Source organism: Scyliorhinus torazame, chromosome 7 (assembly GCF_047496885.1).
Source record: "Scyliorhinus torazame isolate Kashiwa2021f chromosome 7, sScyTor2.1, whole genome shotgun sequence".
NCBI classification, from domain to species: Eukaryota; Metazoa; Chordata; class Chondrichthyes; order Carcharhiniformes; family Scyliorhinidae; genus Scyliorhinus; species Scyliorhinus torazame.
The window spans coordinates 253,469,272-253,492,580 of NC_092713.1; the positions used below are offsets into that span (position 1 = coordinate 253,469,272).

Here is a 23,309-nt window from a genome sequence, read left to right on the forward strand (position 1 = left end):
AGGACAAGGCCAGCAGTGCGGGTTCAATTCCCGTACTGGCCTCCCCGAACAGGCGACGGAATGTGGCGACTAGGGGCTTTTCACAGTAACTTCATTGAAGCCTACTTGTGACAATAAGCGATTATTTATTATTATTGTACATTGGTTTATCTGGGTGAGAAATGCCCGAAAGAACCAAACTTTGTTTTAACACTGATTCTTATGGGAACCTGCGAGTTACTTGCAATCAGAGAACCTAACTGGGACATTAAGTAAGGAAATAATGATTCATTGGGAAGTATACCCATAGATGAAAAGCACCTATCTTTAAAATGTTCTCAAAATTTATTTTTCATTCAAGCTTTCCAACGTACCTCCTAACTTCTGCTCTTGTTTCAGCCGGCATTCCTAATGTCTCCATTAAATATTTTTACGGGTTCGACACAAATTCAGGTTGTGGATGTAGAAATTTCGGGCTTGTACTACTATATTTGTAATGTGAATAAATACAGCAAACAAACTTTGAAATAGATATACAATTTATTGTCCAAGCTGTGAGTAGGAAAAATACACCTGTGCACAGGAACAAGCAGACCCTGTTTATGGAAAACATCGTGCTATCAACTGCTATTCAAGCCAAAAAGTTCACATAACATTTAAAAAGCCCTCGTTTACCACTTCATCTCAAATTTGACTTTAGAGCTGCCTAGGTAGCTGTAATTTAAAAAAAATTACTTAGTGCAGATGTAATTGCTGGTTTGATCAGTGCACCCATGAAAAATGGTAAACAAGAGTTGCTGCAGTGCATTATATAGTGAAATCTGTAGAAATAGGTTTAGCACAGAACTAAAGATGTCCTTCTATCCTGAGTAGTGATCATCACTAAAGAAAATGTGGAGAAGGTTCAGATTTATGTAGCCTACAAGTTACCATCAAGGACTCACTGGAATACATTTAATTTGGACATGGGAGTGAATTTGACTGTACACAAAAGTAACCTGGTCTGTTACTTTCCTGAATAGATGTAAAAGGGGTGTTTTAAACTTACATAAAATGCACCGGTTTGAGGTTTTTTTGCATTCTGTAAATCCAAACATCTGTATATTTGTAGGACTATGCAAAAAAATACTGCATATAAAAATTCCCACAAATACCCTACCAAAGAGATAATATTTAATTTCAGTACAGCATTTAAATAAGACGCCACACTTCAAACAGTCACAGAAATGAAGTATACAATAGCATTTGGATTGGTCTGTGAATTAACAGTCCCTTTGAACTGTGAACTGTATATATCCATTCTAAGTGACCATGAAGCTGGAATAACGAAATCAATACTGATTGGCCACTTTGCCTAATTTACTTCAGTTTGGGGTATCATGATGTACATTAATAAAATGGTAAAGCAAGGAAAACATGAGTAAACACCTTTTATTCACACTTTACAAAAAGCTACTCATTAAATCTACTACAAACAATACTACCAGTAATTAGTTTACTGATTATAAATTGGACATGTTTGCTAATTGTACAAACAAAGACGACTGCAGGTCCCAGACAAGGGTTCATCATTAATCTATTATGGGTATTTACTACTTTTTTTTTTTAAACTTAGCGAGTTTTCCCAAATTGTTCATTCCATCCTGGTTTTGTCTGCACCATCTTTATTTAAGTGCTTTGTCTTTTTAGTTAAACGTTTTAAAAGTTAAAATTTGTCACAATCCACTTAGCTGCATTCCACATTAACTGTAAACTGGAATGAAGACTGGTCCAATTTTTTTTTAGTGTCATGTTGTGTTCTTTTGTCTCTCTGCCTGCAGTCGAAACTAAAAAGCTAGATCAAACTATACCTCTGGCTCATTCAATGCATAATATAGTACAAGCTAACTCCAAAGGTTCCCCTTCTTCCCCCTAGCACCTTAAACAAAAAGCACAGCAAAAGCTAACCTACTAAAGCTTGCACACTTGGCTTTAAGAATATGCTACCAATGGCACAATGAACAGAGAGTAGAGCTATAGCTCTGGTCCAGCTGAAAAACACAAAATCATGACTATTTAAAAAAATAATGGATTTCAAACTTTGTCTGGAAGACCTGCATGCAAAATATAGCTCAGTTCTAGTTTACACTGCTTCAGAACATTAAAATTCCTACCAAGGAATGCTACTTCTCTACAAGATCAAAGCACACAATATTGATGGTGTATGGTCTCACATGATGCAGCTTTCCTTGGTGAAAAGTAGCACTGTGCAAAGGGACAGAAGCAGTGCTAGGGTACAATGGGCTAAAGTTATACTCTGTACCCTACTGTACCCAACCTGATCAACAATGTGGTGTTCATTGCTCCACAAGAAAAACAAATGCCACAGAGCTTATACAAAAGTGTCTTCATAAAATCTCACAAATCTTAACAGTTTTTATTTTTTAAAAAAATCTCAAAAGAAGATGCTCAGGATTTCTCCGCGTGCACAGGCAGTGCTGGTTCCAAAAAACCCCTCAAAAAATAAAAAAGGTTGATGAGGCACGTCATGTAAAAAAATTAAATCAGAGGAACTTGGGGAAATTCAGAGATTATAAGGTTCGAATGCTGATACCAAATCCTGAGGAGTGAAATACTTGAATTTAAATCAACAATGTCCTCAACTGTAAAAGTAGTACACGAGTTACAAACCCAGAACAGTGCAAATATTAGCAGAGGAAACCTGTTGCAACTTCTTTTTTCTTTACAAATGGTTTTTTAAAGCATGAAACAGATAAAAATTTAGCCTTAGTTTACAATACAATCATTTTTCCAAATCTGTTTTAAATCTTTTTAAGTACAAAACTCCCTAAATCAGGTCTTCTATGGTTCATATACAATCATTAAAGGCTAAATTCAAATTCAAATTTATACAAACACTTCTCAAAATTGTGGGAGTGAAGTATGGAAAGAAAGGTCCTCAATGGCTACTACTGGCCTGAAAAGGTAGTGCTAGACAGGATTTTTGTGCAACAATACACAGTTGATTCCACTTCAGTAAAATAGTTTACTGTCTTGTCAAGTAGGCAATTTAAAAACCAAACTCACAGTTCTTTTACACCTGTATATTTACTTTGAATTAACATGTAATGAAACACTCCAGGGTTAAGACCCCCACAGAGCAGTCAGTGTTGTGAGGTTTACAAGGGCATTACTGAAACATTTTAGTTTCTTCTTGTTTAACTTTGGCTTGAAGCACTCCCAAGTTTCTACTGAGAAAAGAAGCGCACTTGTGAGCTACTAGGCATTGAGGCAGTATTTTTTTTTTGAAAAGAGTGGGAGGGGAAAGAATCCATATTTCCAAATCTAGGCATGGGAAAAAAAAAATTGCCCTGACCAGGATGAGACCACCACATGATAATTTAAATTGATATTTAACTTAGGGGGAGCAGTTGGAAAATAATTTTTTTTGTCAACATTTGCAGATTAAATCCTTACTTTCACTTTGAACATGCCTTTAAGCAATTAAATAGTCAGATTACAGTTCTTTTGTCCCCATTTCAAATTCAATTGCACTCTATACCCTATGTAGCTATTTATTAAACTTTCCACCATATTACAAAACGTTCAGATAAAAGGTGACAATGTAAAATGTTTCATTCACTTAGTTGGATTTCAAAGTGCACAGTTGCATTTCAAAGTGTGAGTTTCTGTTCTGTGAACATTCCTACGAAAATAAAACATTGCAGCAAATTGCCTCCTCGCCTCCCCCCCTCACCTCCCTTCCCACCCACCCACTCTAATAGGAATCAACTGCATAACTTATATATAGAGACTGGAGATTTTGCTTCATTTTACACCAAAAATGAAGAAGCAAAAAGCAGTAGAAGCTTTGTAAAGAAACCCATTTTCGGCATTTGTCTACTGTTTACAAAGTAGGAAACAGGGCTCAGAATTTCATTATCTGTAAATAGCACCGGACTACTATTGTTTATTACTGAGACAAGCTATCCAAGAAACAAATTTAAAAATTGATTAAGAACATAATTTAGACAACAATCCTACTGGCCATACTTCACTCCTCAGTACTTTGATTTTACAATTTTACAAGATTGTTTAAGAGGCTTCCCTCCAAAGAGTACACACACAACTACCTTCTGCCTGGCAGATGGATGCCATTTACTGGTGACACAAAGGGCAGTAAAAGCTCCAGCTGTGCAAAAAGTGAGAAATGGTCAGATGGGACATGTGGATGTGGACAGCCACTGATGCTATTTTCAATCAGCCAATTAGGATCCAAAGGTCCAAGAACACCCAGTATGTTAATGTGAGGCTTTGAGTAGAAGATGTAGTCAATAATACCCTGCAGTCAAGTGAAAAATATAATCAACTTTCAACAGTCACAATGAACTTCAGTTTCTCTTCTGGTTTGTACAAAGGGTTATTGATACCACATATAAACCGAAGTACCCAAATACACAAATCAGTATCAAACTGGAAAACAACTCTACGTGCATCACATTACACCATTTGACAAATTATTTGAGGATTGATGAGAGCAAAAAAATGCTGACACCAAACTTTTTGCATTTCTACGGCGAAATGCAATCAGGCCAGCTTGAGAACTATTTTTTGATCCAAACAATCCATGTAAACTATTAAGTACATTTCCTATCAGTTGCCTTTAAAGCAAAACATTGACAGAATAGTATTTCCATGTCATAAATATCAATAGTCTCCTCCCAAAGTCGAATTTCAGCTTGAAGTGGGTAGCAGTGAATAAGGATAGACTAGCTGAATGTTTTTTTTCTGAATCCATGCTGTCCTATCTGACTCTCTTTGACCAAATATGAACCCGTGCTCTGCTATGAAATTGGACAGCCTAGGGTGCGATCGGATGGCAGCGGACAGTACCCAAGGGCATCTGTTCGAAAACCCCATTGTTTTTACAATTTGTTTTCACATACAGGAATTCTTTTTATGTTTTAATAACACAGAATCTGGAAATCCTTGTATCACACTTGCAGATATTTTCTGTGGTGTGATTGGTTTCCGTTCCCAACATGGAAGGCAATTATTACAGACAAGCTTTAGTCTATGGATTGCCCACATCAGCAACAGAAGGATCAGGTGCTTAATCTAACAAAGCTGGTTAATCACAGTGGAATATCATAATTTACAGCCCTCATATGACCTTTTATCACTCTTTTTTCAATTATACGGAGTATTTTCAAACTGAAGTTTTTATTTAGGGGGAAAGAGTGGCTAATGAGCAAGAGGTCCAGGCCTTCAAAACTTATAGAGACTAGAATCTACACAATATTTAAACCATAGGGAGTAGGACAACACAAATGTACATGAGGGAGAAAATAAAGCAGGATTAAATCAAAAGAGGTCATTAAAAATTGGCACCCCGACAGCTGGGATTATATTGAAAAATCCACTAAACCCTAAACATCACTGATACCCAAATGTCAAAGTTAACCAAATATCACACAAATCTTAATATTAATATTTGACTCAGTTGTAATATATGACAGAAACTGATGTGGTACTTACTTTGAAATCAAAGGTATAATTTGTATAAGGCATCAGGCCATTCTCATAGGCACTCTTCAGCTTAAAGCCATGAGTGATCCTTGCACTTGGCGTTCCATTTTTTCCAATATTACTGAATTTCATTAGACAGTCACTATATCTCAGCTCTTTAAAATCCTTGTGGTTTGTATCAACTCCTCCAGTGGCCAAGTATTCTACAACACCTGAAGATCAGAAAAACAAACAAATCTTTAGTGTCAAAATAAAACAATTTCTGTTTACATGACACCTCCGCTCTGAAGAAGTCATACAGACTTGATCATTAACTCTGTTTCTCTCTCCACATATGCCGCCAGGCCTGCTGAACTTTTCCACCATCTTCTGTTTTTAAATCATTCTAAAGTAATTTGTAGGGGTGAGGGTTGGGCCACAGGAGAGGGTGAGCAGGAGGCACCACAGGAGCGAGCAAGCATGCGGAGGGAGGTGATGCGCTTTGCTCCAGAACCTATCACCGTCATTTGGTATTCAACTGCACTCTGTGCAAAATCTTAATCTGAGCTAGATTTTTAATCTTTAACTGGGATAGGTAGCAGCCAAAAAAAGAGTATTGACAGCCAGGTCTGGTTTAATTTGTGTATATGAAATGTGAAAAACATTTACAAAATTGAGATCATATAAGCAGGGACAGGGGGAGCACAGAGTGGCGATCTTAATTTTCAATTTTCATTGCGGGCAGATGAAGCTCCATTGCAGAGGCTCAGGTTCTTAAAATGACCTCTTATGTTTGGCAGAAAGGACATTAATCCTAATTAAATAAACCTCCACATACCTCAGAATTATCTTCAATAATATAAACCTGGGAGGTGGGTTTAAGAAAACCTAAAATATTGACATCACTTTGAGAGCAGAGCAAATGCTTAGTGAAAGCACTCAAGTTGTTTCAGCCTCATTAAGTCCTTAAGTGTAAGTCCACATAGTAATAATGGCAACAGGACATGGTATCTAGCCGTTCTTGAAAATTGTTGACCATTCAGAAAGCAACAAAATAGTCTACTTTAATGTCAAATACCAGTTTTGTTCCTTCAGCACATTCAAATTTCTCTCCCTACCCCAGCTCATGAACACAATGATTTCACGTTTACTGGTTTCAATCTCGTTCCTTCGCAAAAACCATGCATAGAGCCAAGATGGTAATTAATGGCAGACTACTGACAACTTGACGCAATCGACATTCAATCCTATCCTTAACTGGGTGTCCAGAAAGGATTATTTTCCAGCAAGTATCTTTGGAAATTTATATAAATCTATATTTTTCAAGGAACCCTTTTGTCCGTAGGCATCTGCCCTGGTCTGTGAATGACTGTGCAAAGGACAGGTAGGAATTTAGGAACATGAATAAGCCATTTAAACCCTCAAATCTACTGCGATAAGGCAGAGATAAATTATTAACCATGATCTTGTTGAATGGTGGAGCTGGCACAAAAGGCCACCAAACAACCTACTCAACTCCTTGTTCACTATTGTTCCATATTCTTTTATACTAAGAGCAGACCAGATCCCAAAAGTGGCCACGATACTGAACCAAAACCCCACTATTTTAGTTTATTTGAAAGACTGTGCAGAATGATTCGCTCCAGGAGTGATTGATTGAAGAAACAGGGCTTGGTTATTTTTAACACAAACCTTTAACTACAACATTAAACTTTTTAACTTCACACCAAAAAAGAACAGCTTACAATTTACACCTTAAAGACTAATCATCAATTTCCCATTAAACAACAAGAAACATACAGAGCTCAATCTATCTTACTGTGGGGGAATTGTGGACTCAGCATCAGGCAGATCAGAAGGCAACTCCTCTCTCCCAGGTTATTCCACCAACTGTCTCTCGACCGCTTTCAAAATATCTATCTGAATTCCTTGGCTCCACCTCACAATGACCTCATCTTCCTAAGTTGAAAAATAACTTATCTCTGCAGGCTGCAAAGCATATTAAATCCCCAGGGACTTCCCCAGGCAAATCACTATGCATCAGCCCAGACTGAAAAACATATTCCTTTGTCAATTTCACATGCTGGCTGCTAAACCGACCAAGACCCTGCATAACAGAATTCTTCCAAAAAACTCACTCTAACCCCAAGCGTTTAACCCTTAAATTGCCCCCTGCATTTATAATCCAATCTTCCGAACATCTTCCAATTGTCACAATACCATCAGCTAACAAAAACCTAGTGATCTCGCTTGTAAGTCATTGCTTGTAGGTCATTTTACAAACATATGTGGAAGATCTTTTAGACATCTCCTAATGGGCTAGACAATAATTAGTAAAACATGTGGACCCATAACAAATAAAAGAAGATCTTCAACGTAACGGCAGCACGGTAGCATTGTGGATAGCACAATTGCTTCACAGCTCCAGGGTCCCAGGTTCGATTCCAGCTTGGGCCACTGTCTGTGCGGAGTATGCACATCCTCCCAGTGTGTGCGTGGGTTTCCTCCGGGTGCTCCGGTTTCCTCCCACAGTCCAAAGATATGCAGGTTAGGTAGATTGGCCATGATAAATTGCCCTTAGTGTCCAAAATTGCCCTTAGTGTCGGGTGGGGTTACTGGGTTATGGGGATAGGGTGGAGGTGTTGACCTTGGGTAGGGTGCTCTTTCCAGGAGCCGGTGCAGACTCGATGGGCCGAATGGCCTCCTCCTGCACTGTAAATTCTATGATAATCTATGGTAATAAGAAAACAATGACAAAACATCAGACAATTGGAGGCTCAAACTAAGTGGTTTTGTGGCTAGAGATGAAGATAGCTCTGCAAAGCCCATAAATCGTCTCCCCACACACATTCTACCTCTGGACTAACAGTACAGAAACAAAGCAGTGATGCAGGTCTGGTTACATACAGCACCACCCAGTGGTGCAAAGCAAATAGCAACATAATGCAGTTCATTGGAAACCCATGTACAGAATCAGATACAAAAGCAATTGACCGAGAATTTGCACACTGCATGGGCCACGGGTTGGATTTTTTCCATCACTCTTGAAATCCAATTACTGGAAGTGCAAATTAATAATGGTGAGGCAAGGCCTACAGTGGAACTGGTGATCAACAAACTCAATAGCATCTCCTTAACTAATGAAATGTCAGGATTTCAATGGTTAGTAATGCTCTGATGTGACAGCTTGGACATCTGGGGCGTCATTCTCCGACCCCCCGCCGGGTCGGAGAATGGCCGTTGGCCGCCGTGAATCCCGCCCCCGCCGAAGTCTCCTCTCCCGGAGATTGGGCGGGGGCGGGAATCCGGCCGCGCCGGTTGGCGGGACCCCCCGCTGGATTCTCCGGCCCGGATGGGCCGAAGTCCCGCCCAGGAATTGCCTGTCCCACCGACGTAAATCAAACCTGGTATTTACCGGCGGGACCAGGCGGCGTGGGCGGGCTCCGGGGTCCTGGGGGGGGGTCGCGGGGCGATCTGACCCCGGGGGGTGCCCCCACGGTGGCCTGGCCCGCGATCTGGGCCCACCGATCCGCGGGCGGGCCTGTGCTGTGGGGGCACTCTTTCCCTTCCGCCTCCGCTACGGCCTCCACCATGGCGGAGGCGGAAGAGACTCTCCCCACTACGCATGCGCGGGAAACTGACAGCGGCCGCTGACGCTCCCGCGCATGCGCTGGGAAACTGACAGCGGCCGCTGTCGCTACCGCGCATGCGCCGCATTTCCGCGCCAGCCGGCGGGGAAACAAACGCCATTTCCGCCAGCTGGCGGGGCGGAAATCCCTCCGGCGTCGGCCTAGCCCCTCAATGTTGGGGCTAGGCCGCCAAAGATGCGGAGCGTTCCGCACCTTTGGGCCAGCGCGATGCCCGTCTGATTGGCGCCGGCTTTGGCACCAGTCGGCGGACATCCTGCCGTTGGGGGAGAATTTCGCCCCTGGTTACTCAAGAAGTTTAAACGTGTTTTAAGTGTCTTGTTGCCAGGCAAAAACAAAGTATGAAACAAAAACTGAAAATACTTGACCGTCTCAGCAGGTCCCTGCCCGTTTACCTCCTCCCTGCTCACCATCTCAGGCACTGAACACTCTTTTCAAGTGCACCTCTTTCAATCTGATCTATTTCATTTGCTACTTCCAATGTGGTCTACTTTACATTGGAGAGACTAACTGCAGACTGGGTGACCGCTTTGCAGACCACTTCCGGTCTCAACTTTGTTCTGCCATTCACACATTCCAATCTCTTGATGTGCCACTATCAGCACCCTTTTAGCCTTAATCACCTCCATTCCCATTCCTTTTGTCTTCTGACCTCGACATCCTTGTCAATCTCAACCTATCGCTGGCCCCCTATCCAGCCCCACCCCGCACTACAGTATAAAGCTGACCCCATTTCCAGTTCTCTATAGCTCTGACAAACACTCAGCCAGTCTCAAAACGTCAGTTCCCTTTTCTCTCCACAGATGCTGTCAGACCTGCTGAGTATGTGCAGTATTTTCAGTTTTTGTTTCAGATTCCAGCATCCGCAGTAATTTGCATTGTTTTGCACATTAAGGCACTTCTTGGAATTGCAGTGAGGGCTTTGTCTCAAGTTAAAAAAAAGGTGGTACTGAGGGAATGCGGGATACGAGGAAAGGTCGATGCTTTCATTGTAATAAACTGGGCCATTCAAAATCATTATGTGAGAGTTAAATGGCAAGCCAGTGGAGTTCTAAGTCTTAAGAAAGGAAACATTAAATCAGAGACTGGAGGACAAGAGAAGCTGGTAGGGTTTGTACACAAGGAAAAACAATAGGGGTGAAAGTGTGTGCCTAACCTGCACAGGGGGAGTGAACAGCAGTCAGCTGATGTGTTTAAGGATTTTGTATGTGAAGGGAAATTTTGCACGTGTACAAAATGGAATGGGAAAAGGTATCAATATTTTGAGAGATACAGGAACGGGTCAATCCCTAATGTTGTGGAATAAAGATACTTGTTGTTCAGACGGGATAATGAAGGAAGAGGTCCTGGTTAGTAGTATTCATGAAGAGACTAAAGAAATTCCTCTGATGAAAGTAAACTTGCAGAGTAGCTTGAAGACAGGAGAAGTGGTCGTACTAGGATGTTACCGGGACTTGATGGTTTGAGTTAGAAGGAGAGGCTGGATAGACTGGGACTTTTTTCCCTGGAGCGTAGGAGGCTTAGGGGTGATCTTATAGAGGTCTATAAAATAATGAGGGGCAGAGATAAGGTAGATAGTCAATATCTTTTCCCAAAGGTAAGGGAGTCTAAAACTAGAGGGCATAGGTTTAAGGTGAGAGGGGAGAGATTCAGAAGGGCCTAGAGGGGCAATTTCTTCACTCAGAGGGTAGTGAGTGTCTGGAATGTGCTGCCAGAGGTAGTAGTAGAGGCGGGTACAATTGTGTCTTTTAAAAAAGCATTTAGATAGTTACATGGGTAAGATGGGTATAGAGGGTTATGGGCCAAGTGCAGGCAACTGGGACTAGCTTAACGGTAAAAACTGGGCGGCATGGACTGGTTGGGCCGAAGGGCCTGTTTCCATGCTGTAAACTTCTATGATTCTATGATTCTAGGAGTGGCAGAAATATTGCCCATTGCAGAGATTCAATTCATTCTCGGGAATGATACAGCTGGATTACAAATAGTAATGATGCTTACTGTGGTTGAACAGCTGGTAGAAAATCAAGCAACAGAAAAATTGCAAATGGATGATCCTGGGATATTTTCTGATTATGTGGTAACAGGATCACAGGCACATAGGATAAGACAAGAGAACGAAGAGTTCAGAGCACAGGATGAGAAAAGTGAGATATGGTTGATATAGTTAAAGCTGAATGAAGATGGCAAAGATGAAGGGAAGAAGCAGATGTGTTTAGCTCAAAGGGTTTGATACAATTACAGCAGGGCGATTCCACATTAAACCAGCTTACTTGGAATTGAAAACGAAGTGTATTCCCGAATGTTATTATGTAAAGAATGACATATTAATGAGAAAATGAAGTCCTACTCATATTGGTGCAGGTGGGAAATGGACAGAAATACATCAAATTGTTTTACCTCCTGAGCATAGGAAAGTTAGGTGGGGTTACGGGGATAGGGTGGAGGTATGGACTTAGGGAGGGTGCTCTTTCCAAGGGTCGGTGCAGACTTGATGGGCCGAATGGCCTCCTTCTGCACTGTAAATTCTATGATTCTATGAAAGAAATTCTAAGGATAACTCATGAAATTCCATTAGGAGGACATCTAAGAATAAAGAAAACATAAGCAAAGATCCAGGAACAGTTTTACTGGTTTGGACTACAGAAGGGTGTAGTTACATTTTGTTGATCAAGTCACACGTCATGTAATAGGAAAACCACAAGCTGCAAGAAAGCAAGCACCTTTGATACCTATTCCAACTTTCGACAAATCTTTTCAAAGGGTTCTAGTCGACTGTCTTGGACCACTTTCAAAAATGCAAAGTAGAAATCAATACTAGTCAACTATTATGGATATATCCACTAGATTTCCATAAGTCATACTGTTAAGAAACATGGTAGCCAAGAGAGTGGTAGATTAATTAACCAAGTTCTTTACTGGATATGGCTTACCGAAAGATACAAATTGGATCAAGGGTCAAATTTCATGACAGGATTATTTAAAGAAGTCATGAACAGCTTGGAAATAAAACCATCTAAATCATTGGCATCCAGCATTACAGGGAACATTAGAAAAATGGCATCAAACTTTGAAAACAACGATGAGAGAGTCAAGATTACACTCATGATTGGGATAAAGGGATTCCATTTTTATTATTTGTCATAAAGGAAGCACCAAATGATTCCACAAGATTTGATCCTTTGGAATTAGTTTATGGACATGAAGTTAGAGGACCACTGAAATTAATCCAAGAAAAGTGATTGAGTAAGAAAACAGAGATTATGCTTTTGGACTACGTATTGAATTTCAGAGAAGGAGTGAAGGGGGCTTTTGAGGTGCCAAGGAAACATTTAAAGATAGCCCAGAAAGGCATGAAAACAATAGAACTCAGATTCATTTTTGAAGCAGGCGAGAAAGTGCTAGTGTTATTACCAGTGTCGGGTGAACCATCGAAAGCTCGCGATTTAGTGGACCATATCAGATTGAAAGAAAACTGGAGGATGGCATGGTGGCCCAGTGCTTAGCACTGCTGCCTCATGGTGCTGAGGACCTGGGTTTGATCCCAGCCCCGGGTCACTGCCCGTGTGGAGTTTGTACATTCTCCCAGTGTCTGCGTGGGTCTCACCCCAACAACCAAAAGATATGCAGAGTAGGTGGATTGGCCACGCTAAATTGCCCCTTAATTGGAAAAATCTAAAAAAATAACAAAACACCGGAGCTATCCACTCGAAGAGATATTGGAATAGAGGAGATGAGGACGAGCTGAGGTCTTAGTAATAATGAAACAGGGAGAAGAAGAATTCTTCCTCGAATTCATTTGGATAATGAAGAAGTACTGGGAAATTTAAAAAACTGATTAAGTTATCTTCCAGATAAGAGCAGAGGCGAATTGGAAGAGTTACTGCAGTCTTATAAATGTACTTGTGGGAATAAATTAGGTAGCACTGAAATCACGATGCATGATGTAGATGTGGGGGAAACTGCTCCAATGAAGCAACATCCATACACGTTAAATCCAGCAAAGGTATCACAAGTACAGAGGGAAATTAAATATATGCTCCAAAATGATATTATTTAATTGAGTTCTCATGATTGGAGATCACCTATCTTAATGGTGCCGAAGCCAGATCTAACTTTGTGGACTACAGGAAAGTGAATGTCATCACCAAGAGCGATTTGTTTCCTGTACCATGGTTGGGGGATTGCATTGAAAGAGTTGGGCAGTCTAAATTCACCACGAAAATAGACTGGCCCTCGGGATACTGGCAAGTGCCATTGTCCAAGAAGCAAGGGAAATCTCAGCATTGGTGACGCCAAAAGGACTTTTAACAATATAAAGTTGTCATTCAGGATGAAGAGCACGCCCGCAACATTTCAGAGGCTAATGAATAAAGTCATTCAGGGACTGAAACACTGTGCAATGTACATCGACTATTTAGTGGTGTTTAGTCTAAGTTAGGAAGAATATCTGCAACACTGAAAATAACTGTTTGAATAGTTAAAAGAAGCTAATCTCGTCATGAATTTGGCAAAAGTGAATATTCTCAAGCTCAAATTTCATATTTAGGACATATCTTAGGACATAGTTAGATGGCTCCACAGGATGTGAAAATTCAGGTCATTTGGGATTTGCCAGAACCTATAACAAGAAAAGAGATTAAGATTCTTGGGAATAGGGTGGCACAGTGGCGCAATGGTTAGCACTGCTGCATCACAACACCGAGGTCCCGGGTTCGATCCCGGCCCCGGGTCACTGTCTGTGTGGAGACAATCATATACATAGACCATAATCCCCTACAATTGCTAGAGAGGTTTCAAAATTGGAACACCAGGTTGTTTAGATGGAGTTTGTTACTACAACTGTTCAATTTGAAAATTATTCTTGTGGCTGGAAGAGAAAATATCATTGATGCATTATCACGAGTGTAAAAGAGATATTGGGAACCATGTGTGAAAATACTTTAGCGTATATTTTATGTTAATGTGCACTTTAAATATTTGTAATGTAGAACTGATAAGAAACGGTTGAGAAATAAAAGAAGTCTTCCAAATTATGACGTTTCATTCAAAAAAAAAGGGAAGAATTGGGGAAAGGGAGATAGTAGAGGCAGCTACCATCACAGCCATACCCAGCTACAGAGAACAATCTTCACTGAAAACAAATGATAAAAGCGTAGCTGGTTAAAATCCAAAACTTTTTTTAAATAAATATTTTATTGAGAATTTTTGGTCAACCAACACAGTACATTGTGCATCCTTTACACAACATTATAACAATACAGATAACAATGACCTATTTTATATAAACAAAAAACAAAAAATAAATAAATATTAAATAACAAAAATAAAAACTAGCCCTAATTGGCAACTGCCTTGTCACAAGCTACACCCCCCCCGCCCACCCACCCCCCCATCCCTCCCCCCCCCAAATCCTGGGCTGCTGCTGCTGCCTTCTTTTTTCCCCCATCTATCTATCCGCAAGATATTCGACGAACGGTTGCCACCGCCTGGTGAACCCTTGAGCCGACCCCCTTAGAACGAACTTAATCCGCTCTAGCTTTATGAACCCCGCCATGTCATTTATCCAGGTCTCCACCCCCGGGGGCTTGGCTTCTTTCCACATTAACAATATCCTGCGCCGGGCTACTAGGGACGCAAAGGCCAAAACATCGGCCTCTCTCGCCTCCTGCACTCCCGGCTCTTGTGCAACCCCAAATATAGCCAACCCCCAGCTTGGTTCGACCCGGACTCCTACTACTTTTGAAAGCGCCTTTGTCACCCCCATCCAAAACCCCTGTAGTGCCGGGCATGACCAAAACATATGAGTATGATTCGCTGGGCTTCTCGAGCACCTCGCACACCTATCCTCCACCCCAAAAAATTTACTGAGCCGTGTTCCAGTCATATGCGCCCTGTGTATTACCTTAAACTGAATCAGGCTTAGCCTGGCACACGAGGACGACGAGTTTACCCTGCTTAGGGCATCTGCCCACAGCCCCTCCTCGATCTCCTCCCCTAGCTCTTCTTCCCATTTCCCTTTTAGTTCATCCACCATAGTCTCCCCTTCGTCCCTCATTTCCCTATATATATCTGACACCTTACCATCCCCCACCCATTTCTTTGAGATCACTCTGTCCTGCACCTCTTGTGTCGGGAGCTGCGGGAATTCCCTCACCTGTTGCCTCGCAAAAGCCCTCAGTTGCATATACCTGAATGCATTCCCTTGGGGCAACCCATATTTCTCGGTCAGCGCTCCCAGACTTGCGAACTTCCCATCCACAAATAGATCTTTCAGTTGCGTTATTCCCGCTCTTTGCCACATTCCATATCCCCCATCCATTCCCCCCGGGGCAAACCTATGGTTGTTTCTTATCGGGGACCCCCCCAATGCTCCAGTCTTTCCCCTATGTCGTCTCCACTGTCCCCAAATCTTCAGTGTAGCTACCACCACCGGGCTTGTGGTGTAGTTCCTCGGTGAGAACGGCAATGGGGCTGTCACCATAGCCTGCAGGCTAGTCCCCCTACAGGACGCCCTCTCTAATCTCTTCCACGCCGCTCCCTCCTCCTCTCCCATCCACTTACTCACCATTGAAATATTAGCGGCCCAATAGTACTCACTTAGGCTCGGTAGTGCCAGCCCCCCCCTATCCCTACTACGCTGTAAGAATCCCTTCCTCACTCTCGGAGTCTTCCCGGCCCAAACAAAACCCATGATGCTCTTTTCTATCCTTTTAAAAAAAGCCTTCGTGACCACCACCGGGAGGCACTGAAACACAAAGAGGAATCTCGGGAGGACCACCATCTTAACCGCCTGCACCCTCCCTGCCATTGACAGGGCTACCATATCCCATCTCTTGAAATCTTCCTCCATCTGTTCCACCAACCGTGTTAAATTTAGCCTGTGCAATGTGCCCCAGTTCTTAGCTATCTGGATCCCCAGGTAACGAAAGTCTCTTGTTACCTTCCTCAACGGTAGGTCCTCTATTTCTCTACTCTGCTCCCCTGGATGCACCACAAACAGCTCACTCTTCCCCATGTTCAATTTATACCCTGAAAAATCCCCAAACTCCCCAAGTATCCGCATTATTTCTGGCATCCCCTCCGCCGGATCCGCCACATATAGTAGCAAATCATCCGCATACAAAGATACCCGGTGTTCTTCTCCTCCCCTAAGTACTCCCCTCCATCTCTTGGAACCCCTCAGCGCTATCGCCAGTGGCTCAATCGCCAGTGCAAACAGTAATGGGGACAGAGGACATCCCTGCCTTGTCCCTCTATGGAGCCAAAAATATGCCGATCCCCGTCCATTCGTGACCACACTCGCCACTGGGGCCCTATACAATAGCTGCACCCATCTAACATACCCCTCTCCAAAACCAAATCTCCTCAACACCTCCCACAAATAATCCCATTCCACTCTATCAAATGCTTTCTCGGCGTCCATCGCCACTACTATCTCCGTTTCACCCTCTGGTGGGGCCATCATCATTACCCCTAACAGCCTCCGTATATTCGTGTTCAGCTGTCTCCCCTTCACAAACCCAGTTCGGTCCTCGTGAACCACCCCCGGGACACATTCCTCTATTCTCATTGCCATTACCTTGGCCAGGACCTTGGCGTCCACATTTAGGAGGGAAATTGGTCTGTAGGACCCGCATTGTAGCGGGTCCTTTTCCTTCTTTAAGAGAAGCGATATCGTTGCTTCAGACATAGTCGGGGGCAGTTGTCCCCCTTCCTTTGCCTCGTTAAAGGTCCTCGTCAGTACCGGGGCGAGCAAGTCCAAATATTTTCTGTAGAATTCAACTGGGAATCCGTCCGGTCCCGGGGCCTTTCCCGTCTGCATGTTCCTAATTCCTTTCACCACTTCTTCTACCTCGATCTGTGCTCCCAGTCCCACCCTTTCCTGCTCTTTCACCTTGGGAATTTCCAGCCGATCCAAAAAGTCCATCATTCTCTCCCTCCCATCCGGGGGTTGAGCTTCATATAGTTTTTTATAAAATGTCCTGAACACTTCATTCACTCTCTCCGCTCCCTGCTCCATCTCTCCATCCTCGTCCCTCACTCCCCCTATTTCCCTCGCTGCTCCCCTTTTCCTCAATTGGTGTGCCAGCAATCTGCTTGCCTTCTCCCCATATTCATACTGTACACCCTGCGCCTTCCTCCATTGTGCCTCTGCAGTGCCTGTAGTCAGCAAGTCAAATTCCACATGCAGCCTTTGCCTTTCCCTGTACAATCCCTCCTCCGGTGCTTCCGCATATTGTCTGTCCACCCTCAAACGTTCTTGCAGCAACCGCTCCCGTTCCTTACTCTCCTGCTTCCCTTTATGTGCCCTTATTGATATCAGCTCCCCCCTAACCACCGCCTTCAACGCCTCCCAGACCACTCCCACCTGGACCTCCCCATTGTCATTGAGTTCCAAGTACTTTTCAATACATCCCCTCACCCTTAGGCACACCCCCTCATCCGCCATGAGTCCCATGTCCATTCTCCAGGGTGGGCGCCCTCCTGTTTCCTCCCCTATCTCCAAGTCCACCCAATGTGGGGCATGATCCGAAATGGCTATAGCCGTATATTCCGTTCCCCTCACCTTCGGGATCAATGCCCTACCCAGCACAAAAAAGTCTATGCGCGAATAGACTTTATGGACATAGGAGAAAAACGAGAACTCCTTACTCCTAGGTCTACTGAATCTCCACGGGTCCACACCTCCCATCTGCTCCATAAAATCTTTAAGCACCTTGGCTGCTGCCGGCCTCCTACCAGTCCTGGACTTCGACCTATCCAGCCCTGGTTCCAACACCGTGTTAAAGTCTCCCCCCATTATCAGCTTTCCCGTCTCTAGGTCCGGAATGCGTCCTAGCATTCGCCTCATAAAATTGGCATCATCCCAGTTCGGGGCATACACGTTTACCAAAACCACCATCTCTCCCTGTAGTTTGCCACTCACCATCACGTATCTGCCCCCGTTATCCGCCACTATAGTCTTTGCCTCGAACATTACCCGCTTCCCCACTAATATAGCCACCCCCCTGTTTTTCGCATCCAGCCCCGAATGGAACACCTGCCCCACCCATCCTTTGCGCAGCCTGACCTGGTCTATCAGTTTCAGGTGCGTTTCCTGTAACATAACCACATCTGCTTTAAGTTTCTTAAGGTGTGCGAGTACCCGTGCCCTCTTTATCGGCCCGTTCAGCCCTCTCACGTTCCACGTGATCAGCCGAGTTGGGGGGCTTCCCACCCCCCCCCTTGCCGATTAGCCATCATCTTTTTCCAGCTTCTCACCCAGTTCCCACGCAGCTGTATCTCCCCCAGGCGGTGCCCCCCCGCCCATCCTCTCCCGTACCCACTCCCCCCTTTCCCCAGCAGCAGCAACCCAGTAATTCCCTCCTCCCACCCCCCCCGCTAGCGTAATTACTCCCCCCATGTTGCTCCCAGAAGTCAGCAAACTCTGGCTGACCTCAGCTTCCCCCCGTGACCACGGCTCGCACCGTGCGACGCCCCCTCCTTCCTGCTTCTCTATTCCCGCCATAATTATCATAGCGCGGGAACCAAGCCCGCGCTTCTCCCTTGGCCCCGCCCCCCATGGCCAACGCCCCATCTCCTCTCCCTCCCCACCTCCCCCCATCACCACCTGTGGGAGAGAGAAAAGTTACCATACCGCAGGATTAGAACATAAAACCCCTCTTCGCCCCCCACATTCGCCCCACCACTTTGTCCAAACGTTCTTTTTAATAGTCCACTCAGTCCAGTTTTTCTTCTACAATAAAAGTCCACGCTTCATCCGCCGTCTCAAAGTAGTGGTGCCTCCCTTGATATGTGACCCACAGTCTTGCCGGTTGCAGCATTCCAAATTTTATCTTCCTTTTATGAAGCACCGCCTTGGCCCGATTAAAGCTCGCCCTCCTTCTCGCCACCTCCGCACTCCAGTCTTGATAAACGCGGATCACCGCGTTCTCCCATTTACTGCACCGAGTTCTCTTCGCCCATCTAAGGACCATTTCTCTATCCTTAAAACGGAGGAATCTCACCACTATGGCTCTGGGAGTTTCTCCTGCTCTCGATCCTCGCACCATAACTCGGTACGCTCCCTCCACCTCCAACGGACCCGTCGGGGCCTCCGCTCCCATTAACGAGTGCAGCATCGTGCTCACATATGCCCCGACGTCCGCCCCCTCCACACCTTCAGGAAGACCAAGAATCCTCAGGTTGTTCCTCCTTGCGTTGTTTTCCAGTGCCTCCAACCTCTCCACACATAGTTTCTGATGTGCCTCCTGTATCTCCGTCTTCAGCACCAGGCCCTGTATATCGTCCTCATTCTCGGCTGCCTTCGCCTTCACGACCCGAAGCTCCTGCTCCTGGGTCTTTTGTTCCTCCTTTAGCCCTTCGATCGCCTGTAGTATCGGGGCCAACAGCTCTTTCTTCATTTCCTTTTTTATCTCTTCCACGCAGCATTTCAAGAACTCTTGTTGTTCAGGGCCCCATATGAAACTGCCACCTTCCGACGCCATCTTGGTTTTTGCTTGCCTTCCTTGCCGCTGTTCCAAAGGATCCGCTGCAATCCGGCCACTTTCCTCTCCTTTTTCCATCCGTGTCCATGGGGAATTCCCTTCTGGTTTACCACACGGTGTTTTTAGCCGTTAAAATTGCCGTTGGGGCTCCTATCAAGAGCCCAAAAGTCCGTTCCACCGGGAGCTGCCGAAACGTGCGACTTAGCTGGTCATCGCCGCAGCCGGAAGCCTAAAATCCAAAACTTGAACAGAGACGATTACGCCTTCGCTCAAAGTGAAGACGGTTATCCCAAACATGGACAAATAACCTGGTGATTATCTGCTGGATTTAGTTCGTACGAATCAAATAATATTGGATATTGTTTGGGAACAAAGGGTGTCACAGAGTTCAGGGAAGGTAGATAGGTGGGGGACGAAGGGGTAACTTAATTTAATAATGTGTGTAAAGCCATCAGTGTAAAGTGTACTGTTGCTGTGGATTATAGTCCCTATTGCCATGTGTTTTTCTTTTTAAGTTAATAAATATTATTTATTAACTGATCAAAAAACGATTGGACGAGCTTCTGGTGGCAGCTACGAGGGAGTAAGTCACACATTTGGTGGCTCTCGCTCCGGTCGGACGTTTGGACCTTTCCCCCCGACTTTTTTGTGCTTTTGAGCTCTGGATCTGAACGCATAGGCACTCAGGCACTGACTCCAGATATAGGTGTATGGAATTAAGTAGCAGAAAAAAATCATAAACAGTTGAAGAAGTGGGCAAACAAGGGCAGTGTAGAAGCTGCTGCTGAGGACAATATGGCCAATGTCCGGACCCCGGTGCAGACAGCCCAGCCAACAACGGAGCATCTGTTGAAGGTCATCCAAGAGGGCTTCACCGTGCTGAAACGGGACAGTTTAGACCCGATCCAGAAGCTGGAGAAGGTGCTGGAGGAGCAGGAGGATCACCAAACAGTGGTAGAGGTGGAGAAGGGGAGGCGGAAAGACCACCAAAAAAGGCTTCTGGAGAAGGTGGAGGACCTGGAAAATAGGTCCTGTCGGCAGAATTTAAGAATCGTCGGTCTCCCGGAGGCGGCTGAGGGAGTGGATGCTGCCGCGTATGTGGCAGACATGTTCCAGAAGCTGTTGGGGAATGATGTCTTCCCTCGTCCGTTGGAGGTGGACAGGGCGCTGCTGCCCCCCCCCCCCCCCCCCGAGCGATGGTGGTCAGGTTCTACAGGTTCCTGGACAAGGAGCGGGTGCTACAGTGGGCCAAGCGCATGCGGAGCTGCAATTGGAACAACTGTGCCTTGTGCATCTACCGGGACCTGAGCGTGGAGGTGGCCAGAAGGAGGGCAGGCTACAGGCAAGTCAAAGAGATTTTGTTTAAGAAGCAGGTGAAGTTTGGGCTGCTATACCTGGCGCGCCTTTGGGTCACACACAAGAGACAGCACCGTTATTTTGAGGAGCCCGAGGACGTGAAGGACTTCGCCAAGAGAGAAGGGCTGGTGCCGAACTGAGGACTTTTGGACTTAAGTTAAAAAGTTGTTGAGTGATGTTTATATGTTTTTCTTGTTTCTTTTTTTCTTCTGTACTCGAGTTTTTGTTGATGAAGAGAGAAGTTAAGGTATTTGGTTCTGGGGGCTCTTTGTGTTCTGATGGGGGTGGTTGGAAGTGCCTATTACTTACTTTGTATTACTTGAATTGCACTAGTGTCGGGGGTTTCTTTGTTTCTTGTTTTTTCCAGAGCAATTGCTCGAGGATGGCTGGTTTGGGGAAGTGGTGTCGATGGGCGGGGGGGGGGGATGGGTCAGCGGGAACAGGTGGGAGACTTGTGAGACAAACGGGTGCAATTTGAGGTGGGTAGCACAATTTCGGATGGGGCAGGTAGATTTGTCATGATGAGTGGCAAGCTCGAGGGGGCGAGGGTAGTTTTGGTCAATGTATATGCCCCAAATTGGGATGATGTGGATTTTATTAAGAGACTGCTGGACCTGGACTCGCACAGGCTGATTATGAGAGGTGATTTTAACACCGTCCTTGACCCCGACCTGGACCGGTCGTGTTCAAAAATGGGTAGGGTGCAGGCGATGGCAAAGGAACTGAGGGGGTTCATGGAGCAAATGGGGGGGGTTGACCCTTGGAGGGCTAGTTGGCCGACGGGGAAGGAGTTTTCGTTCAATTCACATGTTCATAAGGTGTATTCCCGAATTGATTTTTTCATCGTGAGCAGGCGGGGGTGACGGACGTAGAATATTCGGCGATCGCTATTTCGGACCATGCTCCACATTGGGTTGATCTGCAGGTCTGTAAGGAAAGCTTTCAGCACCCACAATGGAGGTTAGAGGTTGGTCTGTTGGCGGACGAGGCGGTGTGTGAGAAGGTGAGGAAATGTATACAAAACTACCTGCAGGTCAATGATACAGGAGAAGTCTCAGCTGCGGTGCTCTGGGAGGCGCTGAAGGCAGTAGTGAGAGGGGAGCTGATCTCGATTCGAGCACATAGGGACAGGACGGACAGGGCAGAAATGGACCGACTGGTAAAGGAGATCTTACAGGTAGACAGGAGATATGCAGAGACCCAGAGGGCAGAGCTATTAAGGGAACGACGAAGGCTACAGATGGGGTTTGGGGTGTTGCCCTCAGGTAAGGCGGTGGAGCAGCTTAGGAAGGCGAGGGGTGCGATCTACGAGCATGGGGAGAAAGCCAGTAGAATGCTGGCACAGCAACTGAGGAAGAGGGAGGCGGCTAGGGTAGTAGGGAAGGTAGTCGCCCGGGGGGGGGGCAGGGCTGAACAAGGTGTTCAGGGACTTCTACAGTAAGCTTTATACCTCGGAACCCCCCGCGGGGCCGGAGGGGATAAGGCATTTTTTGGATGGACTGACCTTCCCAAAAGCGGGTAGGGGGTTGGTAGACGGGCTGGGGGCCCCGATTAGGACCGAAGAAATATTGAAGGGTTTGAGAGCCATGCAATTGGGTAAAGCCCTGGGGCCGGATGGGTATCCGGTGTAGTTTTATAAAAAGTTCTCTGAGATAGTGGGGCCGGTGCTGGTTAGGGTTTTTAATGAAGCAAGAGACAGAGGGGTTTCACCCCTGACGATGTCACAGGCCACCATCTCCCTGATACCGAAACGGGACGGCCGATCTCTCTGCTCAATGTAGATGCAAAATTACTGGCCAAGCTTTTGGCTTCTAGGATTGAGGACTGTGAGCCGGACGTTACTATGGAAGACCAAACCGGGTTCGTCAAGGGCAGGCAGCTGGTGGCTAACCTAAGAAGTATGCTGAATGTGATCATGATGCCCCCGGAGAGTAGGGAGTTGGAGGCAATGGATGCCAAAAAGGCTTTTGACCGGGTTGAGTGGGATTATTTATGGGAGGTGTTGGGTCGATTTGGGTTCGGGGAGGGCTTTATCGACTGGGTGAGGCTGCTGTACCAGGCTCCGGAGGCTAGTGTAAGGACGAATAGGATGACGTCTGAACTATTTTAGACTGTACCGAGGGACAAGGCAGGGTTGCCCCCTCTCCCCACTGCTGTTTGCGCTAGCAATAGAGCCGCTGGCAATTGCCCTGAGAGCTTCAAGGGGTTGGCAGGGGCTGGTACGGGGTGTTGGGGGGGGGGGGGGACAGAGTTTCGTTATACGCCGACAACCTGCTCTTATAAATCACGGATCCAGTGGCTGAGATGGATGGAATCATGGGAACCTTGAGGGAATCCGGCCGGTTCTCAGAGT

The 23,309-nt window shown here is 45.2% G+C and overlaps 1 protein-coding gene across 5 annotated transcripts in view; it reads right to left on the reverse strand.

Annotated features, from left to right (window-relative positions):
* Window positions 1-500: 500 nt before the first annotated feature.
* LOC140426958 (CCR4-NOT transcription complex subunit 6) overlaps window positions 501-23,309 on the reverse strand; it is a 164,570-nt gene continuing 141,761 nt past the window's right edge. For all 5 annotated transcript variants that reach the window (XM_072512270.1, XM_072512272.1, XM_072512273.1 and 2 more), the window contains exons 11-12: window positions 5,497-5,699; window positions 501-4,300 (exon numbers count right to left, since the gene is read on the reverse strand). In XM_072512270.1, the coding sequence (XP_072368371.1) occupies window positions 4,088-4,300; window positions 5,497-5,699 (416 nt within the window). In that variant the 3' untranslated portion in view covers window positions 501-4,087. The remainder of the gene's footprint in view (window positions 4,301-5,496; window positions 5,700-23,309) is intronic.